This window comes from Cervus canadensis, chromosome 24, assembly GCF_019320065.1.
Source record: "Cervus canadensis isolate Bull #8, Minnesota chromosome 24, ASM1932006v1, whole genome shotgun sequence".
In the NCBI taxonomy this organism is placed as follows: domain Eukaryota; kingdom Metazoa; phylum Chordata; class Mammalia; order Artiodactyla; family Cervidae; genus Cervus; species Cervus canadensis.
The window spans coordinates 539,752-555,889 of record NC_057409.1 but is presented as its reverse complement, the minus strand read 5'-3'; the positions used below and the strand labels follow the sequence as shown (position 1 = coordinate 555,889).

Genomic DNA, 16,138 nt, shown 5'->3' with positions numbered 1-16,138 from the left:
GGCGGCGCTCGCGTTAGGACCCAGCGGATCCGGGCGGGAGGGCGGCGCCCGCCCCGTCGGGGGCCCGGAGCGGGGCGCGGGGGGCGGAGGGGTGGCTCGGCGGCGCGCGGACTCGGAGCGGCGCGCAGGGACCCGCAGGTAGGCTCGGGCCGGGCAGGGGGCGCGGGCCGGGGCAGGGGGCACGGGCGGGCGGCGCGGGGCCCGGGCTCCGACGTCGGCGGGCCCCCAGGGGCTGAGGGTCCCGGGCCCCGGGGCCGTCTAAGCAGATGTAAGAGAGCGCCGGGAAGCCTGGGTCCTCGGGAGGGGCGGCTTTTGTCTCCCCGGAGGAGAGGGGTGGCGGCCGGCGGGGGTGTCCGCGGGGCGGTGGGGACGGAGACAAAGGGCAGGGCAGGCCGGGCCCCCAGGGTGCGTCCCCGGCCCGCTGGGCCTCCCCCGGCCCCGCAGCTTCGGCCTCCCTCCCCGCCCGATCTCCCGCCGTCTGGACGCGCTTGCAGACGCGTCTCCTGGAGGGGCCCCTTCCTCCGCGCGGATTCTCCTCCAGACGGCCTGGCCCGGGGCCCCTTCCCCCAGCGAGCCAGGGCGCCCCGTGCGGGGGGCTTCGAGGCTTAGGAGGGGCTCTGGGAACAGACAGAACCCCAACCCAACCCACCAACCACCTCCCCAAGTGGGGCCTTCAAGTGGTGACAGCGCCAACCCGCCTGGGAGCCAGATGGGGGACAGGAAGGACTTGGGGGAGCGCCAGGCCTTGGGTCCCCGGCGAGGAGGAGGCCGAGAGTTTTCAGAGTGGACACCCAGCCTGCGGGGCAGCTGGGTCAAAGGCCTCACCTTCCTCACCCCTTCCCCTCCCTTCCCTCCTCAGTAAGGCTTGAGAGGGGAGTGAGATGAGGAATGTGTGCGGTGACCGGGGTCACAGAAGGAGAGGTACCCGGTGGTGGAGGGGTGGGGGGGCTTACAGAAGGAGAGGTACCATGTCTCTGCCCCCGTCCCCCCCCTCTCCTTTGAGTCCCCGCCGCCTGGAGGGGGCAGGGGTAGGCAGGCAGGTTTCCAGTTAACAGTCTGGAAGTACTTCTCATGTTGTGGGAGGGTGGGCCCCCCCCCACCGTGGGTGAGCCCAGGACTCTCTCCCAGCCCCCCCCACCCCGCCGCCTGAAGGCGGACAGTCTGGAGGCTGCCCCCCACTGAGCTGGGGCTGGCCGTGAGGACTTGTCGACTCTGCCAAGTCCACCGTGGGGCCAGACCGGAGAGGGGACTCACCCAGGGCTTCTCGAGCTTCAAGAGCCTGGCCCCGCCCCCCGTAACTACTCTCGTCATACCGTTCAGGCGGTCCACAGCCCCTGGGACCGCAGTCCCCTTGAGCGCTGCCCTCCAGGCTCGGGAGAGACGCTTTCCAGACCCCGCCCTGAGTGCTTCCTGCCCAGCAGACAAATAGCCCTCAGTCCCGTGAGCGTGTGATGGAGTCAGCCGGGTCCTGGGAGGCCTGGCGGGAGAGGCGTCTTTGGGGCGGGAGCCTGGCCCAGCCTGGCCTGGCCGTCCCTCGGGCCTGGGGTCATGTGGTTTCCTGCTGAGCAGGAGGCCTTGGGCCCTGGGCTAATTGGGAGCAGGTGCGGGTCTGGCCTGGCCGACTGCTGAGTCTGGGCTGTGATGTTGGTTGGGCAGGACTGGGGTCCCAAGGATGGGCCTGGGGTCGTGGTCTGGGCACTAGATTCCTGGAGAAGTGCTGAGCAGAGGGTGGGCATCTGTGTGGCGGGGAGAGCAGGGCCAGGGATTAGAAATGCCCGTGGAGCGTGGGCAGGCAGGGTAGGGTCTGTTGTCACGATCAGCTCTGGAGCTCTGGAGTCCCTCAGGTGCCAAACGCCCAGTGGGCTCTCAGGGACAGATCCTCCAAAGTGGTCGCCGCCCCTGAGGCCCGCTCTCCGTGACCCTCCGTCTGCCTGGCCTCTGTTCTGGGCCCCCCTTCTCCAGGCTGAATTCCGGGAGCAGAAGTGACCCTGCAGCCCTGGGGTGTTGGCCTGGGGAGCAGCTCGCCCCTCCTCTTTCTCCAGCTGTCCCCGGACACCGGCGCAGCCCACTCACTGAGAGCCATGAGAGCCGCCTCCCTCTTCCTGCTCATCCTGCCTGGTAAGCGGCACCTGGGCTGTTGGGGCGCCCGCGTGGGTGCAGACAGGGAGCTGGCCTCCAGGTCTTGTCCTGCGGCCGGAACTCAGTTTCCCAAACCCCAGGGCCTCCTACCCCTTGGACCACAGGCTGGACTGGCAACACCCCCCCCACACAAAGTCTGGAGGCATCTCTGGGCGCCTCCCAACCCTCTGCAGCAGCAGGCAAGGCCCAGGCACCAGGGTCCACGCTTTTCCACTTACTGGCTGGTCCTCCCGGGAGCCGCCGTGCAGGAGTGGAGGCCCCTGAAAGGGGGTCTGAAGGCCTGGGATTTGCACTCCTTTGGGGCCAGCTCAGCTACAGTCCTGACCTTGGAGAGGTCCCTGGTCATCACTTGAAAGAGTTGTCAGTGGGGATCCCAAAGGGCCTGCCAGGTCTAACATTCGTTCATTTAACAGGTATCTCTGGAGCCCCTCCTCTGTGCCAGGCACTGGGATAGGCCCTGGCGACACAGTGATCTAGCGGGCAAATGCCTGCCTTGCGTGGTGTTGCCCTGCTGGTCTAGAGAAGGGCGAGGTGATAAACACCAGGTTGTGTTGAGTGCTGTGATGGAAATAAACAGGAAGATGCGATGGTGTGGGTGGGTAGGCCAGCGAAGTCTTCTCTTGTCTTTCAATATTAATTTCTTTGGCTGTGCCGCGTCTTACAGCACGTGGGAACCTCAGGCTTCATTGTGGCCCTTGGGATCTTTTGCAGTGGCCTTAGTCGAGGCATGTGGGCTCCTGTTCCCTGACCAGGGATTGAACCCGGGCCCCATGCCGGGAGCACAGAATCTTAGCCGCTGTACCGCCAGGGCAGTCGCCTGTCCCTGTGACTGTCCTGTCCCGCTCTTGGTGACCCCGTGGACTATAGCCCACCAGTTTCCTCTGTCTGTGGGATTTTCCAGTGCAGAACACTGGCGTGGGTGTTGTTCGTTTCCATCTCCATGGGATCTTCCTGACCCAGGGATCGAACCCTGGTCCCCCACATTGGCAGGTGGACTCCTGGGAAGCCCGCGAGCAGAGCAGAAGCTTCAGTGGAGGAGCTTCAAAGGAGACGCTAACCAGGCTGTCAGGCCCAGGAAGAGTCAAGTGCAAAGGCCCTGGGGCAGGCAGGAGCGCCCAAGAGCCAGCATGGGGGAGCGGGTCAGGGAGGCAGCTGAGGACCGGGGCGTGTAAGGGCCTTTGTGGACAAGGAAGCCATTTGCATCCTGTGGGTCTGAGTCTGCTGGGGATCTCTCAGGCCTAACGGAGGGGCTTCTGCCTTCCTCAGGGGTCCTCCGGGCCCCTGCTGCCTCTCCCTGCCGGACACCCACTTAGCTCTGTCTCCCCATAGCAGGCCTGCTGGCTCAGGGCCAGTATGATCTGGACCCACTGCCTCCGTACCCAGACCACGTGCAGTACACCCACTACAGCGACCAGATCGGTAAGCCTGCCGCCCGCCCCCAGGCTCCCCCAGCCCGCTCCCTAGATTGGCGTGGCTCGGCCGGGGGTCAGGTGGGGCGGTGGGAGACAGACTTTCAGGGCTGTGGGCCCTGGCTGCCCTGTGCCTGGGGGCTAGCCTGACCCCCACCAATTCCACATCTTTATTTCCAGACAATCCGGACTACTATGATTACCCAGGTAAAGGGCTGAGGGTAGGATGGCATGGACAGGCAGTGGGGTGGGGAGTCCGTGGAGGCCTGCGGGGGCTGGGGGAGGGAGCAGACCCCTTTACCGCCTCTCCTGGCAGAGATGACGCCTCGGCCACCCGAGGAACAGTTCCAGTTCCAGTCCCAGCAGCAAGTCCAGCAGGAAGTCATCCCAGCCCCCACCGTAGGTAGGCTGCCAGCTCCAGCCAACCCTGGGGGTGGGGAGGGCTGCCCAGGGCTGGAGAGGGGACCCCAGCCTGCCCGGGACCATCTGTCCCAATGGTTTCTGCCTGCCTCCCCCCTAACTCCAGAACCGGGGACTGTGGAGACGGAGCCCACGGAGCCGGGGCCTCTGGGTAAGAGAGACGGGGCAGGGTCCGGGAGTTAGGGGGCCCCGGGAGTTAGGGGGTGGGGGGGCCAGGAGGTCAGAGACAGAGGGGGCCCTGGGAGTTAGGGGGTGGTGGGGGTCCCGGGAGGTCGGAGACAGAGGGGGCCCCGGGAGTTAGGGGGTGGAGGAGGGCCCGGGAGGTCAGAGACAGAGGGGACCCCGGGAGTTAGGGGGTGGTGGGGGTCCCGGGAGGTCGGAGACAGAGGGGGCCCCGGGAGTTAGGGGGTGGGGGGGTCCCAGGAGGTCAGACAGAGGGGGCCCTGGGAGTTAGAGGGGCCCCGGGAGTTAGGGGGTGGGGGGCCTGGGAGGTTGGACACAGCCAGGCCTCTCGCTCTTGCTGGGGTAGGTGGTGGGCTGGGGGCCTTGCAGAGGCGCCCCTGCTTGAGGTCAGCAGGGCCCCTGGCAGCTCTGGGAGACCCCTCTGCCCTGTGCTGGGCAGGGGTCTGGACTGGCTGTGGCCTTGGGAGGAGCCTCTAGACACAGGGAGGGGAGCGGCTGGCAGGAAGTCCCCCCGGCAGGTGGTGCTGGGGGGCAGGAAGCCCAGCTTTTCGGGGCTGCCCCGGCCAGGAGCCCGCTGGCCTGTGTGTGGGGGACCCATCCCGTATGATGGCCCTCCTGTGAGGCTGCCGTGCGTTTCCGGGCCTGTGTGTGGCTGTAGGTTTGTGTTTGAACTTCAGTCTGTTTGGATATAGGCCTCTTGGTGTGGTTGTGAGTTCACATGTGTATAAAAGTGTTGGATAAAATTGGGCAGCCTGGAAGGTCTGGCAGTGCTGTGTGTGCGTGGGCATGTGTGTCTTTGTAAGTGTGTGTGTTCGTGTGTTTAGGCTGGGCCTGAGGGTGCAGGGGTTCCTGGCCCCGAGAGCCAGGCCCCTGGGGGTGCGGTTGGGGGCAGCCCCCAGCTCTGAGCCCTGAGCTGCAGCGCGCTGACCCCACGTGTCACCCAGACTGCCGCGAGGAGCAGTACCCGTGTACCCGCCTCTACTCCATACACAAGCCCTGCAAGCAGTGTCTGAACGAGGTCTGCTTCTACAGGTGAGGGGGCGGGAGCTCCAGCCAGCCCCGTGGGGTGGGGACAGACAGTGATCCTGAAGTGAGCCCCCAGCCGGGGTTGGGCATGGGGTCCCCTCCCCGGGCTGAGCCCTCCTGGTCCGTCCCCTCAGCCTCCGCCGCGTGTATGTCGTCAATAAGGAGATCTGCGTCCGGACGGTCTGTGCCCACGAGGAGCTCCTGCGGGGTAGGCAGCCCCCACCCCGCCCCTCCCCTGGCCCCAGCCCCTGCCTGACCTCTTATTTATCCATCGTGGCTCCGAGCTGGGCTCCCCTCCCGGCCCGTCTCATCCTCAGACAACCCGGTCACCCAGGCTGGGGCGCGTGGCAGTTCCCTCACCTGGCCCTGTGCTGACCCCAGCCCCTTCCTGCCCTCCCGACAGCTGACCTGTGCCGTGACAAGTTCTCCAAGTGCGGCGTGCTGGCCAGCAGCGGCCTGTGCCAGTCTGTGGCAGCCGCCTGTGCCCGGAGCTGCGGGGGCTGCTAGGGGGAGCTGGCCCCCTGCCGACCCAGGGCCCCCAGGCTCTGCCCGACCTGGTGCTTTCCTCCCGTCTGACGTTCTTCTTGTCCTGTTAGAGGGCTGTGGGCCTGGGGCTTGCCGCGGCTGCTCCCCTAGCCTGGGGCCACCCCCGGGGCCACAAGGGGGCTCCCGAAGGGCCAGTCTCTGCCCCCGGGTGGGGGATGTCCCGGGCGCTCTGTGGGACCTGGGTCCCTGATGTGTGTCCCTCGTCCCGCCCCCCCCCCAAGGTAGGCGGTGACCCCCCACCCCAGCTGGTCTGCTTGAATCTCCTACAGCCCCTGGGCGTAGACCACCTTTGTTTTATACAAAATTAAAAACAGGTTTTTACGAAAGACACGGAGTCCCTTTTTCGGTGGGGAGTGCAGAGGAGATGGCCGCGGACCTCCAACCCTGTGTGTCCTCCCCGAGGCTGCTCAGCCCCCCTGGGGAAGGGCCGTTTCTGGCCGTGGCCTCCGCAGTGCCAGCCCTGCCCCTCGCGGCTGCCTCAGCTCAGCTCTGCCCAGAAAGGTGGGCCCTGACAACCGCCCCGCCCCCGGGCTCTGTGTGCGTTGCAGGAGGCTGTATCAGAAATGGAAGGTTTACGAACACAGCCTCCTCACTGTCAGGGCTGCGGGGGCTCTGAGGCCCCTGTCACCGGGAAGGGCTCCGGCAGGGTGGAGGCCGCCTGTGCGGGCACCTGAGGGTGCTACAGGGTTGGGTCGTGGGCTCTGGCGTCAAGGGCGTTTGCGGGGAGGGAGGCCTGGTGCATTTCAGAGGGCAGAAGCAGGCCGGCCGTTTGAACAGCACCCTCTGAGAAGCACAGGGAGACCAGGCTCTGTCTGAGGGTCAGCACACAGTCCTCTTTAAGCCTTTAACCTGTGCGGTGGGCACGGGTAACATCCCATCTTACAGACAGGAAACCAAGCCGAGAGTCAGTCCGTAACTCCCCACCCCTGGGGCCCACAGCGGTCAGTGGCAGGGCAGACCCTGATGCCGCTGGGCTCCGGGGGCTGAGAGGCACGTCTCCTTGGAAGCACGGACTAGGTGCTGTGTGTGCTCCCCTGTCGCCGGCCTGGGAGGCAGGTCCCCACCTTCCTGAGGCTGACAGCTTAAGCAGCTGTGCCCGGGATCACCCAGCAGGGCTAGGCCAGACGCAGGTCCACGCCCAGGCCTGCCCTTCTTACTGTGCCGCCTGGAAGCCCTGCTGGTGCTTCGGGGGTGCACCCTGTCCTGAGGAGGAGCCAGAGAAAAGGGCAGAAAGCTTCAGCTGGGAAGAGCAGAGCTGGGCCCAGCCCCAAGCCTCAACGGCTCCGTCTGTTAAATGGGTGCGTGGCCCAGGACTCTGGCGGCCTCCGCACCCCGCCGTCCTGTGAGGTTCCTTACCTTTCCCCACGGGCCTTTCTAAAGTCTCCTCCACGTCCCTGCGCACCCCTCACTAGGGGACCCCAACTCTCTGGCCCCAGGGTCCTCCAGTCTCCCCACCTCCCAGGAGGCATAATAACAGCAAAAGGACACATCTGTACAAAGCATTCTTTAAAAAATGGAGTTGTTACAAAAAACACAACAGTTTTGAACAGTTAACATTGTAAAAAGGTATAAAAATACAGTGACTCTGAACTCTGAGGAACTTGCTGACAAGCACTGAACTAAGACGGACAGACTTCTGAGTGGCCAGCAGGCCTGCCCCAGGTGCGACCCTCACGGCCAGCGCACCTGCGCCCAGGGTCAGTGGGGGCAGGTCTCTCCAGCCCAGTCCTCAGGGGGCCCTCCCGGGAAGGGGCTGAGGGGGCCCCCAAGGGGTGGCTCTGACAGGCTGGAGCCCCATCCTGGCCCTGGCACCCCACCCCTCGCCCCTGCGAGCTCCGGCTCAGGCCCCCTGGACCCCAATGAGGGCGCCCCTCCAGTCCGGCCCAGCCCCAGGCCCCGTCGCCAGGATGCCGGCAGAGGTGCTCAGTTCTCCGGGGGCCCGGAGGGCGGGGAGAAGGAGGCTGAGCGCCTTCGAAGCTCCTGCTGCAGCTGCCCCTTCAGCGTGGACACCTGGAGAAGAACGAGGAAGCAGGGCCCACCCAGGCCCAGCCTGGGCTCAGCGCCGGGGAGAGGGCTGGGACCCCAGAAGGCCGGGGGCCACGTTCCAGGAAAAGCCACGTGTCCTAACAGCCGGGGTATCCCCTCCCCTTCTCGTTCCACTCCGCGGAGCGGCTGGGGCTCTCCGGACTGCCCGGCCTCTCCTCAGGGGCCCCATCCCCTCCCACCACCAGGACAGGCCTGGTGCTAGCTGGACTCCAGGGTGGACCTGGGCCCCGGCCTGACCCACGGGGCAGGCTTGCCCTGCAGACGTGATGGGGACGGTCACGGGGAGCCTATGAGCTCAGCTCGTCCAGGAGGAGCGCCCTTGGGACTCTGGCTGTTGCTCTCAGGGAAAACGGCCCCTTGAGCCCCGGGGACTGAATCGCTAGGTTATCCTGAGGCCAGCTGTGCCATCCACAAGACGGCCCGACCAGGCACGGAGCTACGGAGAGGGGACCGAGCTCCAGTGACCTCACTTGAGCCCCTGGGTCCAGCCGTGGCTGACACCAGCCTGGGTCTACCCCGACCGCCTCAGTTACGGGCACCAGCGAGCACCTACGCCCAAAAGGGGCAAGTGGCAGTGAGGCCCGCCCTCTCTCGCCCCTCCCCCTACCCCCCAGCTCCGGGCTCAGCCTCCTGACACAGAGCCCCCGCCTACCTGCTCCTCCAGCCCCCGCACCCTCTGCCGGTGGGCGCGCTCCCGCGCCTCCAACGCGCGCTCCGTCCGCACCTGGGCGCCGCGCAGGCGCTCCACCTCCTGCTGCAGCTCCGCGGCCTCCAGGCCGGCCGGGCTGTGGTTCTGCTCCAGCGCTGCCACCTGGGCCTGCGGGAGGGGCCGCCGGTCAGGCCTGGGGCCTCGATGGGCGCACACACATGTGTGCGAGTGTGAAGGGCCAGGCCCTCTCTGGGTGGGAGCCCGCGGGTCGCTGCAGGCAAAGCGAGGCTTGCAGGACCAGAGCCTTGTCTTCCCCCACCCAGCCCTCCTGGCCTGCGAATCCTGAGTCAGGTTGCTGAGTGATCCACTCAGGAGCATGCGCGCGCACACACACACATTCAAATGCAGAGACAAGCCCGTATACATACAGTCATACAAGCAAGCATGTAACAACCTGTGTTCACATGTGTCCAAAAGCCCAACACTCTCACACACACACGTCCAAGAAGACACCCAGGGCTCCCCCGAGGGCGCAGCGGTGACGACTCCACCCGCCAGTGCGGGAGCCACGGGCTCGATCCCTGGTCCTGGGGGTCCCACACACCACAGCTGCTGAGCCTGGGCTCCAGAGCCCGCGCCGCGACCAGAGGCTGCTGCAGTGAGAGGCTGGGGTTACACTTGAGAGGGGCCTCTGCACCCAGGGGAAGCCCGCAGCAATGAAGGCCCGGCATGGCCACAGGTAAAAGTATTCAAAAGAGAAGCATCTGTACACAAAGATACACTATACAGATGATACATCCTAGTCCCGATACACGCCACATCCACCCACAAGGTCCACGCTACACGCACAACAGTCCTCTCGCATACACTCATGGCTCTCTATGGCCACAAGCGTGAGCACACCCCCCCAAGCGTGAGCACACACGCATACGCGCTGACAGGCCTTTAGCATTTCCATCTCTCTCCACTTTGGAGAGGACCCCTCCCTCTGAGGCCTGGCTCTGGGCCGCCCCCTCAGGACTGTCTGGGCGTGCAGGCTGTAGGGGCAGGGAGCTGGGTCCTGGGCTGCAGAGGGGCAGAGGGGCGGGGTGGGCAGCACTGAGACCTCCAGCAGCTGGATCTGCCTCTGGGCCTCAGCCAGCTCCAGCTCTGCCCCCGTGAGCGTGCGGTCCAGGCGGCCCTTCACGTTCAGACGCACCGTGTCCTCGTGACTGCGGAGCTTCTCCCTTTCCACCTGGGTGGGGTGGGCAGGGGGCATCAGGGTGCCCGGGGAAGGAGGGAGGTCCCGGGGGGCTCAGGGAGGGGTGCTGAGCTAGAGGGCCAGGCCAGCGGGCACACACAGGCAGGGCTTGGACCCGGGGGCAGCCCAGGGAGGGCCCGAGGGGCACAGCCCACCTTGCCCAGTGTGCTCTTGAGGGCTGCCCGCTCCTTCTCCAGCCGCAGGGCTGAGCACTCCGCATCCCGCTTCTCAGCCTCCAGCCGGGCCAGGGTGCGCTGCAGGCTCCCCAGGCGCTCCTGCAGCTGCCGCCGCTCGTCCTGCGCCTTCTGGGCCGTGTGCAGGGCCGCGGCCTCAGCCTCCTGCCGCTGCCGCAGCGCCTGCAGCAGAAGCCAGCGAGCCCCTGACCCCCAGGCCTCAGGGTGGGCACCGGAGCCCCATCACACTGGGGATGATGAGGCCAGCTACCCGGCCCACGCGAGAGACGTGGCTATTAGGAGGCCCGCGGCAAGGAACAGTCCTGGGGCCTCAGTCCTGCACCTGAGTAAATAACGGGGACACGACGAAGGAGCCGCGCTGCCTCCCGGAGGCGGGGTCCGGCCTTGGGAGGAGGTGGAGGCGAGTGGGGCGCCCCTGGCCCTCACCTCCTGCAGCTGCTGCCGCCGCCCCTCAGCCTCCGCCCGCTGCAGCTCCAGATCTGCCAGCTCGCCCCGCAAGGTCTGCAGCTGCTCACCCAGGGAGCTGCTCTGCTTCCGCGCCTCGGATGACGCCTGCCGCGCGGCCTCCAGCCGCTCCTGGGGGAAAAGGCGGACAGGGCCAGGCTGCCCAGGGGCCCTGGGCAAAGGGCTCCCCTCTGCCCAGTACCTCCAGACCAGGCTCACAGCCTGTAAAGCAGCAGTCCTCTCACCTGCATGGTAAGCCAGAGCACAGGCCTGGCCACGGCCCCTCATGAGGCGGGAAGCCCTCACACCCCAGCCCTGCTCCCGTGGGCCTGCCCTGGGGCTCTGCACCCCATCCTGGCCATCGTGACCCCCCACAGCCTCCTCTCACTGGCCAATCCACGTACTGGGCCGCACCCCCCACAAGGGATGCGCCCATGGACGGCTCCCAGGGGCCAGCTCTCCACGGCCCCCCCCACAGCTGGGCCCTGGGATCCCCCATACTTGGAGCACTTGACGGTCATGTTCACAGGCAGTCAGGGCCTTCTGCAGCTGCACGTTCTTGTCCTGGGTGCTGGTGAGGCTGGCGCTGCTCCGGGTCAGGGCCTCTGTCAGGCCCTGCACCTTGTCCCGCAGGAGGCCCTCACTCTCTTCCACCTTGGCCAGGGCCCCGCTCAGCCGCTCCACCGTCACTTGCAGAGTGCCCGCCTTCATCTCGCCGTCCGCCACCTGGGAGAGGACGGCCTGAACAGTCCAGGTGTGCCCAGGCCAAGCCTGCCACCTCTCTCCAGGCCTTTGTCATAGACACGCCTTGTTCCCAGGCGCTCCCACAGGCTCTGCCAACGGCCGCTTGGCCCGAGAAGCACTGCCAGTTAAGTACCCTCTTTCAGGTGCCATCAACCCAGCTGCCCCAGACCCCGTGGTCTCCCCACCGCTATGGAGGAGAAAGGGTACCACCCTGACAGTTTTTGTGTTCTTGGCTTAGGCGGGTGATGGTGTAGGGCTAGCAGAGCTACTGAACATTCCAGTTAAGAGCCAAGCTTCCTGGCAGCCAAGGCAAAAAAAGGAAAACTAAGCACTTCCCTGGTGGTCCAGAGGCTAAGACTCCACACTCCCAATGCAGGGGACCTGGGACTGATCCCTGGTCAGGGAACTAGATCCCACCTTCTATGACTAAGACTTAGCATGCCACAACTAAAGATCCCACATGCTTCAACTAAGCCAGTGCAGCCAAAATAAATAAATATTTAAAGAAAAAAAGAAAATGAGTGAAGTCTCTGTCTCTCCATACACCTCCTTTCAGTGCAGACTCCATCATCAAACAGTCCTACATTCTCATTTTTGCCCTGCACCTGCTTAGCTCCATGATCTCAGGCAAAGATACCAGGTCTGTGAGCCTCCACCTGTCCATCCATGAAACGGGGTGATGACGATGCACATGCTGCCTCGGGGCTGCTGGGAGCGTGGGGTTCCCACCATGCCCCCGGCGCGGGGCGGGGGGCGGGCCCACCTGCCTCTGCAGCGAGTCCGCCCGCTGCTGCAGGGCCTGCGTCTGCACCTCCCGCTCGCTCAGGCCCAGGCGGCTGCGCTGCAGCTCCCCCTCGAGCGCGCGCCGCTGCAGCTCCAGCTTCACGCTGCGGCTCTCTGACGCGTCCAGCACCTCCTTCAGACGCCGCTTGTCGCTCTCCAGCTTCGCCTCGTTGGCCTTCATCTTGCTGAGCTTCTCCTGGGGGTGGGGGAGGGTGAGGGCAGACCACCCATGCTCCCCACATCCCTCAGGGCCCGTGGAGAAAGTGAGGGTCGGCCTGGAAGGGGCCGGTCCAGCCACTCGCCGTGGGATCAGGGGTCAGCCTGACTCTCCTGGGGCTTCAGTGCCTCCCCCGTTCGCGGGGTCACTTGGGGACCCCAGGGCGCTTTCCAGCTCCACCCGAGTCTCACAGGCCGTGTGGTCCAGGCTCAGCCTCCCTCCCTGCACATCCAGGGAGCCCACAACCTGGGTGCTCACAGAGCACTGGGGGGTGGGGGGTGTAAAAGTGCAGACTCCAGGGCCTCCCTGCTCCACACCATGGCTCTCTAGAGAGCGGCCCAGAGCTGCCAGGTGGGCAGGGGCCCAGGGTCCCCCGGGGTTGTAAGGAATGGTGATCCTCCCCACCCTAGGCAGGGTGAGCTGTTGAAGGGACCTGGGGATTGGGGACAGTGTAGGAAGACAGACCAGAGTCCCTTTCCTGTCGCCATTCCAGAGCCGGGCAGGTCACGGGGGTGCTCTGACTGCAGCCCCCCAGGCCCGGCCCCCTGTCCACGGGCTCGAGCCCCAGCCCTGCCGTGTCTGGGCCCCACTGCCCTGCGCTGGCTCACTCCCAGCTTTGTTCCTGGCCGCCTCCCGCGCCCCTGCGGCTAGGCCCACGGCCAGAGCTGGAGCCGCAGACACAACAAGCCAGCTCAAGCTCGGCCTGCAGCCAGGGGGGGGGGGCGGGCTGCGGGGGCAGGCAGGAAGGCTGGGGGAGGGTACGGGGGAATCTGTGCCTGTAAGAAGGGCTCAAGCCTCCAGCAGCCTGACTGTCGGCACCAGGACCTGTGTGTCCTGCCCCAGACACACACACACACACACGAATACATAGACATCCCCAAACACACATAAACCCCCAGAACAGCCCTGGCGCGACTACAGAGGCAAAGGAAACAGAGGTCCTGTGAGCACCGTCTGCGTGTTCACCGTGTACATGCACAGTCTCTACGAGAGAATTACTAGTCTCCCCCTTTCCTAGATGAGAAAAATGAAAATCACATGGTGAGGCAAGAACTTGAACCTATGTCTGTCAGCTGTAAATGCCCAGACTCTTTCTTCTACAGACTAATGACTTCAGTATGAAACCAGACAACAAAATCTGCACGTGCTTTTGGAGAAAGTCACAAGCTGATCACTGCAATAGGTGCTGAGAGACCCACACAGACAGAACAGACATACATGGGAGCGCACACAGATACCCATGCGCAGGAGCACTCACAGACACCCATACATGGGATCCCTCACAAACACGCACGCATGGGAGCACTCACAGACACCCACACAGGCACACACATCCATGCACGGGAGCACTCACAGACCTCCACTCACGGATGGGAGCACTCACAGACATCCATGCAGGCACACACATCCACGCACGGGAGCACTCACAGACATCCACACACAGGCACACTCACAGACTTCCATGCACGGGAGCACTCACAGACACATACACATGGGAGTGCTCACAGACACCCATACACGGGAGCACTCTCAGACACCCACACAAGGGAGCACTCACACCCACGCACAGGAGCACTCAGACACCCACGCACGGAAGCACTCACAGACCTCCCCTCACGGATGGGAGCACTCAGATACCCACACAGGCACACACATCCACGCACGGGAGCACTCAGAGACATCCACACACAGGCGCACTCACAGACTTCCATGCACAGGAGTACTCACAGACACATACACATGGGAGTGCTCACAAACACCCACACACAGGAGCACTCACACCCACGCACAGGAGCACTCAGACACCCATGCATGGGAGGGCTCACACACATCCATGCACGGGAGCGCTCGCAGACACCCACGCAGGCACACCCAAGCCCCCCGTGGCCCCCCTCCGCCTACCTGGCTGGTCTGGAGCTCGCTCTCTGTGGCCTGCAGGCTCCTCTCCAGGGCGGCCACGCGGTCCAGCACCGCCCGGCGCTCCCGCTCAGCGCGCCGCGAATTCTCTTCCTGCTGCACCAGCTCGGCCTGCGCCCCGCTCAGCCGCCCATCCACGCTGCGGCGGGCTGTGGCCCCACCCGGCCCGTCAGGCTCGGCCGAGACCTGAGCCATCCGAGCCCTGGGAGGTGTGGGTCTGGACGTGAGGCACCTCCCTCCCCCCCGGAGGAGACTATCTCCTGCCTCCATGTGAAAAGCGTGAGACCGAGGCGAGGACACCGGGGTAGACCCACCTTCCTCGCTCTCGACCACGGCCTTCTCCAGCTGCCTGGCCCGCGAGGCCGCGCCGTCCCGTGAGGCCTCCGTCTCAGCCAGCTGCTGTCTCAGGGCGCTCGTCTGGACGCGAAGCTCATCCTGCGGCCCGGGTCAGGCGGGGAGGAGACCCGGCTCTGACTGGCAGCCCCGCGCGGGGCCCTGGCCGTGGCTCCCCCCGCGGCCCCTCGCCCCTCGCCCGCTCTCTCTGGTCCGCGGCTCCCTCCGTGGCCCCTTGCCCCTCACCCGCTCTCGCTGGGCGTCCCGCAGCTCCTGCACGAACTCCTGCAGGGCGCCCCGCACCGCTTCCGGGTCCAGGTCTGCAGGCCCCGGGGAGACGGCCGGTCCTGGGGAGGGCGGCTGGGACGCGGGGCCGTGTTCCACGGGGTCGGGGCTACTGAGCCCTTCCACGCTTCCTAGAGGAGGAGACAGGCTGGGGAACACAGGAGCCACGGGCCTCTGCACAGCCCCAGTGCATCGTGCCTGCTGCGCCCCGCCGCCCGTGAGCTCCCCATGGCACCGGCTGGGTCCGCTCACCCTCTCACTTCACCTTTGATCACCACTCACAACCCTCAAAATCACACCCCTGTCCTGGCCATCCCCTGCTGCTCGCCCTAGCATCCATCTCTCTCCTTATAACCGGGCCAGTTGATACCACCCACAGCTCCCAGGGTCCCACATTCCTCCTTACAAAGGCTCTAGGGTCTCTGTACATGCTATTATTCTCTTCTCTCCCCAAGGCTTCTCTGGCCCATTCCTTTAGGCCTCAATGTAAAGACCACTCCTCAGAGGCCTCCCTGACCCCAGCCTTGGGTTGGGGTGAGCTCCTCCCCACCTCCTGGGGGTCCAGTGTCTGCCCCCCACCCAGACCACAAGCACCATGAAGGCTCCATCCCAGGGCCCAGGCTATGGGTTCACACTGCCTCGCTTCAGTACCTCCCTATACTGACCACTTAGGGGTTCCCTGGCGGCTCAGACGGTAAAGCATCTGCCTTACCAGTGCAGGAGCCCCAGGTTCAATCCCTGGGTCAGGACGATCTCCTGGAGATGGGAATGGCAACCCACTCCAGTATTCGTGCCTGGAGAATTCTATGGACAGAGGAGCCTGGAGGGCTACTGCCCATGGGATCGCAGAGTCAGACACAACTGAGCGACTAACACACACACTCCGAGTGCTTACAATGGGCCAGACGCTGGACCGATGCTTTCCCTACATCACCTCATTTCATCCTCACAGTAATTCCCTGAGAGGTAAGGACCAATCTCCCCCCTTCACAGGCTGCACAGGCTCAGAGTGGATTTTGTCAGTTCATTTGCTCAGTCGTGTCTGACTCTTTGCGACCCCATGGACTGCAGCACGCCAGGCTTCCCTGTCCATCATCAACTCCCGGAGCTTGCTCAAACTCATGTCCATCGAGTTGGTGATGCCCTCCAACCATCTCGTCCTCTGTCGTCCCCTTCTCTTCCTGCCTTCAATCTTTCCCAGCATCAAGGTCTTTTTCAATGAGTCAGTTCTTCTCATCAGGTGGCCAAAGTATTGGAGTTTCAGCTTCAACATCAGTCCTTCCAATGAATATTCAGGACTTATTTCCTTTAGGATGGACTGGTTTGATCTCCTTGCAGTCCAAGGGACTCTCAAGAGTCTTCTCCAACACCACAGTTCAAAAGCATCAATTCTTTGGCACTCAGCTTTCTCTGTGGTCCAACTCTCACATCCATACATGACTATTGGAAAAATCATAGCCTTGACTAGATGGACCTTTGTCGGCAAAGTAACATCTCTGCTTTTTAATATGCTGTCTAGGTTGGTCATAGTTTTTCTTCCAAGGAGCAAGCGTCTTTTAATTT

At 64.5% G+C, this 16,138-nt stretch overlaps 2 protein-coding genes across 12 annotated transcripts in view; one reads left to right on the top strand and one right to left on the bottom strand.

The window, feature by feature from the left end:
- MFAP2 (microfibril associated protein 2) lies at positions 1-6,049 on the top strand. 4 transcript variants are annotated; one of them, XM_043444694.1, is made up of 9 exons: positions 1-138; positions 1,963-2,118; positions 3,469-3,558; positions 3,729-3,755; positions 3,865-3,951; positions 4,075-4,119; positions 5,096-5,183; positions 5,312-5,385; positions 5,581-6,049. In XM_043444694.1, exons 2-9 carry the CDS (start codon positions 2,082-2,084, stop codon positions 5,682-5,684), a joined length of 552 nt encoding a protein of 183 aa, XP_043300629.1. In that variant the 5' UTR covers positions 1-138; positions 1,963-2,081; the 3' UTR covers positions 5,685-6,049. The 4 variants fall into 4 exon arrangements, with proteins under 4 accessions (XP_043300629.1, XP_043300627.1, XP_043300628.1 ...); XM_043444692.1 differs by having other exon boundaries at positions 68-138; positions 2,043-2,118; XM_043444693.1 differs by having other exon boundaries at positions 101-138; positions 2,043-2,118; positions 3,472-3,558.
- A 1,160-nt stretch (positions 6,050-7,209) lies between these two features.
- CROCC (ciliary rootlet coiled-coil, rootletin) overlaps positions 7,210-16,138 on the bottom strand; it is a 49,881-nt gene continuing 40,952 nt past the window's right edge. For 4 of the 8 annotated variants that reach the window (XM_043444685.1, XM_043444681.1, XM_043444684.1 and 1 more), the window contains 9 exons: positions 14,537-14,706; positions 13,943-14,392; positions 11,804-12,019; positions 10,798-11,022; positions 10,279-10,428; positions 9,814-10,014; positions 9,524-9,652; positions 8,422-8,586; positions 7,210-7,733 (listed from right to left, as the gene is read on the bottom strand). In XM_043444685.1, coding sequence (XP_043300620.1) covers positions 7,647-7,733; positions 8,422-8,586; positions 9,524-9,652; positions 9,814-10,014; positions 10,279-10,428; positions 10,798-11,022; positions 11,804-12,019; positions 13,943-14,392; positions 14,537-14,706 — 1,793 coding nt within the window. In that variant the 3' untranslated portion in view covers positions 7,210-7,646. Of the gene's footprint in view, positions 7,734-8,421; positions 8,587-9,523; positions 9,653-9,813; positions 10,015-10,278; positions 10,429-10,797; positions 11,023-11,803; positions 12,020-13,942; positions 14,393-14,536; positions 14,707-16,138 lie in introns of those variants that run through there. The other 4 variants (XM_043444683.1, XM_043444687.1, XM_043444682.1 and 1 more) reach the window with 3 other exon arrangements.

Bases quoted from the DNA above. Each gene is read 5' to 3' on its own strand.
- MFAP2 (XM_043444694.1), top strand. From the start codon at position 2,082: ATGAGAGCCGCCTCCCTCTTCCTGCTCATCCTGCCTG. The intron at 3,756-3,864 runs GTAAAGGGCTGA...CTCTCCTGGCAG, and splicing joins GGACTACTATGATTACCCAG to AGATGACGCCTCGGCCACCC. The intron at 4,120-5,095 runs GTAAGAGAGACG...CGTGTCACCCAG, and splicing joins CACGGAGCCGGGGCCTCTGG to ACTGCCGCGAGGAGCAGTAC.